General features: G+C 53.4%; 1 protein-coding gene across 1 annotated transcript; it reads left to right on the forward strand.

Moving 5' to 3' along the window:
- Positions 1 to 368: 368 nt before the first annotated feature.
- Positions 369 to 4,628, forward strand: FOS (Fos proto-oncogene, AP-1 transcription factor subunit). Its single transcript, XM_078662031.1, has 4 exons — positions 369 to 810; positions 1,864 to 2,097; positions 2,875 to 2,982; positions 3,090 to 4,628. The coding sequence occupies exons 1-4, from the start codon at positions 517 to 519 to the stop codon at positions 3,879 to 3,881; spliced, it is 1,428 nt and encodes a 475-aa protein (XP_078518157.1). The 5' UTR covers positions 369 to 516; the 3' UTR covers positions 3,882 to 4,628.
- Positions 4,629 to 5,433: the final 805 nt, after the last annotated feature.

Below are 5,433 nucleotides of genomic sequence, written 5' to 3' on the forward strand. Positions count from 1 at the left end.
TGTTCCCGGCAGCTCCGCCTCTTTCACAGGATGTTGCCATATAAGGATATCTGCGTCACGGGTTCCCGAGTCGTCCTCGGACTGTACCAAATAGTGCTCAAAGCTGGGGGGGGTTTCCGTCCGCTGTCAAAATGCTGATCTATCGAAAAGCTCTGCTAATCAAACTGTGTGCTGTAAGAATGTTGAACACACCGTAGACCTTTCGTGAAGTGTGCTAGCTCTGTCTCTCTATCCGTGATGCAAGCCGCAGCGAAGACTCGTGTCCTTGTACTCCCCTTAATGTAAAATGGACTCGCCCCTCGTGTGTGACGTGTTACCCATTCATAAAATCCTGGGACAAGCTATAAAAAGAGGCTGAACTCGAAGCAGGGCAGATTCAGCTCAGCACTGACAGCCCACTAGCAGAGAAGGAGCTTCGCACACCGAGGATATTAGGGACTGAGCTCCGCACTGGAACCGTGCACACACTGAGCTCTGCACTGAGGACATCGGGAGCACAGAACAATTTGCAGCCTGATGCGATCGGACACTGACAGCACACCCAGGACTGGAACACACACGGAGCGCTCTGAACGGTGGGCAACACCTGCACTGGCCGGCAGGACCCGCGGATCCCCTTTCCAAACATCCAATCCGCCAGCCTACCGCCCCAGGATGTTCCAGGGTTTCTCGGGCTCGGACTACGATGCCTCTTCGTCCCGCTGTAGCTCAGCCTCCCCTGCTGGCGACAGCAGCTCGCTGAGCGGATACTACCAGCACCTCTCCCCGGAGGGATCCTACTGCAGCCTGGGCTCCCCAGACACGCCACAGGTATGTTCAGCAGCGTTTCGTGGAAGTGGAGTGCAGTCTGCTGTATGCTTTGGGACTGGGGGCAATTGCACTTTAAGCTGTGGTTCAGACACATTGAGCCACTTGCATGCTGATTCGCCTTTTGCATGTTCAGGATATGTCTGCAGCCCCACCTGCCCAGCTGTCATTGCAGCACCTCCCAATAGTGCAGGAAGCACCTGGGTAGATTGTTGTGTTGAGGGGGTATAACGGTTTCTAGGTGTAATGTAAGGTCAGGTTTTTTTTTAGAGCGCTGCGTGTCACCAGTGGGGGTATCCAGGCGCTAAAGTTAAGTTCCTTAACTTGTGTTACATTGGCAATGTATTTAGGCTGCCTGTACAGCTGAGCTCCTATTCATTCGTCAGTGTGTATTTATTGTGATACTAGAAGACACATTGACTTCGTTTTAGTTGTCATAGTCTGGCTTCCCTCTTAGCCCTGATCTCACAGGGCTCCGCCAGACACCAGCCCCGTGCCTGCAGAGCCCCTGCTGCAGAGACTGCACACTGGGGCATCTCGGTACACCACCGGCAGCAGCGCCGGAATAGCCCGTGTGTAACTGCGTCCCCGGTTTCGCGCCCCCGCCTCCCGTCTCATTCATAAAGTAAGGTTCATTCAGGAGACTCCGGAGCGGCGCCTGCGTCAGCGCAGACGTCAGAGCTATTTATGGCTCCTGCTGCATGTGCTGCAGATGGGGACAGAAGGGAGAGCCAGGGGAGGAGGCCACAAGGGCAGCCCGGCTGTCAGTGGGGCAGGGGGGCGGGGCAGCCGGGCTCCTGCAGGTTAAGGGCAGTGGGGGCTCGCCACCAGCATGCACTGCACGCGCCCGTACGATCTCCAGTGGGGGGCAGGGGGACCTCACCTGAGACAGTCACAGCTTCGTAGCAGGAGCTACTCCCCTGTGTTCATGTCATTAATGTCTGCATGAACTAATTAATGCCTCCTGTCTGTGTACTATATCCGATTGCTTGCATGTGTCAATCACGCCCTTCTTTCTGCTTGTGTCACTAATGTTCTTCACCCTTCCTCCCTCAGGATTACTGCACAGATCTCGCTGTCTCCAGTGCCAACTTTGTGCCCACCGTGACTGCCATCTCTACCTCGCAAGACTTGCAGTGGCTGGTACAGCCTGCTCTCGTCTCCTCCATGGCGCCATCGCAATCCCGAGCCCACCCCTACGGAACAACCGCGGCCTACCCCAGGTCTGGCGTCATGAAGAGCCCTGGCAGCAGAGGGCAAAGCAATGGCAGAAGGGGCAAAGTTGAACAGGTGAGCAGAGCTCCTGGGACACACGTGGGCACATGCATGGGGTGTATGTGGTCAATGTCACTGTTTACTTTCTAAGAACAGGCAGGGCATGGGGGCAAGATGGGGGCATTTCTGACAAGGGCACATATGGTGAAATTGCCGTGACTGTATGTGGGTATCATGTTGGTTATAGCTGCGGCTTTATATGGCATGCTGGTTCAATGGGTAATAACATTATATAGCATTCAGGAGTTTCTTCAGACTGGCATGCCTTAGGAATTTGTGGCATGTTATTCTCCTGAAACGTGATACCTAGTCAATATGATACTGGGCCGACAGCATCTTGGCCCCACCATGCATTGGTGCAATGCCCCGCGGACACTGCACAGTTACATATGTGACACTGCTTGTCTGCAGAGTTTGGGTGCATTAGTGGTGTCTGGGATCTTGCAGAAACTGAAGACCCACATTTCCCATGAAAGAAAGGGCAACTGAGCTTGGTCCAGGGTGGGTTTATGGGGCCCTGTGTAAATGGCTACAGGGCTTTATAAAAGAGGGGGCAAGGGCTATCCATGGCAGCATGGATCCCACAAGGAGTGTTGCCTGGAATCTTGGGCAGGGACCAACAGGGCTTGCTATGCGAGTGGACCTGGGGGCACCCACAGAAGGCTTCAAGGATGGTGGGTGGTGTATTTGCAGAAGACAACAATGCTCGCCACGTGCTACACTTGTACTGTATTGTTAGAGAACTATGCTTGTAGCAATGAAACCTGACCGGTGTGTCCCGTTTATTCCTAGTTGTCCCCTGAAGAGGAGGAGAAGAGACGCGTGCGCAGAGAAAGAAACAAGATGGCGGCAGCCAAGTGCCGCAACCGGCGGCGCGAGCTGACTGACACCCTCCAGGCTGTAAGTATCCTTTCCACTTCAGCACCTTGTACACCTCAGAAGCTACTTGTTTGCTTGTCCTGCTGTAAGCCATTGCTTCATTGACCCTCCCCTTCCTCTCTTCACAGGAGACTGATGACCTGGAGGAGGATAAGTCCATCCTGCAGAACGAGATCGCAGCCTTGCTGAAGGAGAAGGAGAAACTGGAGTTCATCCTTGCAGCCCACAAACCTGCCTGCAAGATCCCTGGGGACCTGGAGGGCGCCTTCCAGGAGATCACGGCTTCCATGGACCTGGAGTTGGACCTGATGTCTGATGCTTCCAGCCCTGCCAGTGACATCCCAAGTGCTTCCATGTCGCACGCTTCCCAGACGTGCGCTTCCATGTCGCAGGTGTCTCTGGCCGGCACTTCCATGTCACAGACATCAATGGCCGCTGCTACAGTCTCTCAAGCTTCTTTGGTCTCTGCATCCTTGCCTCAAGTGCCCCTGCCATGTCCTGAAGACCCACTCTTCTCACTGACCCTCGTCTCGGCCCACTCTTGCCTCCCAGACCCCTGCCAGCTGGAGAAGAAACCCTCTGAGCTCAAGGCCGAGCCCTTCGACGACTTCCTCTTCCCCTCCAGGCCTGGCACTCTGGAGGCTGCCCGCTCTGTACCAGACGTGGACTTGACCAGCTCCCTGTACGCCTCCGACTGGGAGCCACTGTACAACTCCGTCGTAGTGGACATGGAGCCCCTGTCCACTCCTGTGGTCACCTGTACCCCCGCCTGCACCACATACACGTCTTCCTTCGTCTTCACCTACCCAGACTCTGATACCTTCCTGAACTGCACTTCATCCCACCGGGGTGGTACCAACACTAACAGCACCGAGCAGTCTTCCGAGTCCCTCAGCTCGCCGACCTTGCTTGCTCTGTGAAGGCTAGTTGGGTCTGGCAGGCTGCCACACCAACTTCCAATGTGAGGGGGTGGACCCCTGCCCCCCTTAAGACTGTCTCCCCGTCTTGACCAGTAGAACTGGACACAAACACAAGAGAAGGCCTTAACCTTGTGTTGGACTGAATGATGGGGTCTCCAAGCCCCAAAGTTGTGAAGCAAGGGGACTTCTGTGATTCCTGGTGGGGGGTCCCCTCCTACATTCCTGGTGCACGTTGGCTGAGGGTGCAGCTTCCGCAAACCCCCTGATGTAGCAAAGCATTAAATGACACTACCCATGAGCCGTACTTGTGTAGCATGCATTGGCCATGCCGGACAGTGACTGCTCGCATGGCCCACACCCTGGTGCTGGAAATCACTCTTTCCCGGTCGCAGCTGGTTCCGCCGTACTGTAAATGAACTCGATATGGTTTCCAGAGGCCTCCTGATGGAGGCTGTGACCATTCTTAAGTAGCTGGGCACAGCAGCCTGTGTACTCACATTGATGTTCGTTGTGATTTTAAACCGATCATGTACCGACAGAAAGGTTTTCCATGAAAACGTGTTTTTATTGTGTGTTTAATTTATTTATGCAGAGGGAATCTCAGATGATATATATATTTATTTTTTTCTACCTTGAGTTTTATTTTCGACATGTCAAAAGTGGAATATTTGGATGAGCAGCTTTTTGCGGCTTTGTTTGCCTCTTGTCTGGGGACATTGCTAATAAAAGTGTTTCATGTGAACCCTTGCTTCTGTTTCCTTGTGGTGGACCGAGGGGTGGGGGACAAGGCCTGGGGACTATGGTACATTTGTTGGGATCTGCATTGTTCTTGGAGTTTGGGGGGTGGGGGTCAATGAGTTGCTCTACATGGTATTATGAAGGTCAAAGTGCGGCTTGCCTTGGGTCTTGTATTCAATTGGAGGAAGCACACAGTGTAATGGGAACTGGGGTAGGTGGCTGGAGTTGTACTGTTGTGAGGGCTGGGACCAAAGAGTTTGGTTACAATGAGAGCGGGGTGAATGAGCTGTGGGTGGTCTGGGAGATGGGGTTCAGTCATTAGCGGTGGCCATTGTCATCGGAGCTGGTGGTTCAATAAATGTGGGCAAAGTACACCTCATGGGATTTGGTTTCAGAGAGTGTGGTACACATTATAGAAACTGGTCATTAAGTGAGCGGCGATGAACACATTACCATGGTAACTGGGGTCAGTAAGTGATGGATGAGGTACACATTGTCATGGGAATTTGGGCATGACAGGTGGGTAGATATTGTCTTTGGACCTGGGGAGGGGGAGGAATCGGTCAGTCTGGCGGAAGTACACATATCCATGTGAACAGATCTAATTGAATATGTAGGTGTGGAGGTGTACAACCTGCCATAGAGCAAGGTACTCCTTTTTACATGGGTACGCATTTTATTGGGAGCTGGGGGTCTGCACATTTGGTCATTGACGATGTGAGCTGGGGGGTCAGGGAGTGGGGCACGAGGTACACATTGCAATGGGAGCTTGGACATCTGTGAAGATGGGTATGCATTATTATGGGAGCTGGGG

Source organism: Lissotriton helveticus, chromosome 9 (assembly GCF_964261635.1).
Source record: "Lissotriton helveticus chromosome 9, aLisHel1.1, whole genome shotgun sequence".
NCBI lineage: Eukaryota > Metazoa > Chordata > Amphibia > Caudata > Salamandridae > Lissotriton > Lissotriton helveticus.

What these genes read in the sequence shown, in the direction of transcription:
- FOS (XM_078662031.1), top strand. Translation starts at nt 517, where the DNA reads ATGCGATCGGACACTGACAGCACACCCAGGACTGGAACACACACGGAG. An exon ending in GCTCCCCAGACACGCCACAG is followed by an intron (nt 811 to 1,863) that starts GTATGTTCAGCA and finishes TTCCTCCCTCAG; the next exon opens with GATTACTGCACAGATCTCGC. An exon ending in TGACTGACACCCTCCAGGCT is followed by an intron (nt 2,983 to 3,089) that starts GTAAGTATCCTT and finishes CTCTCTTCACAG; the next exon opens with GAGACTGATGACCTGGAGGA.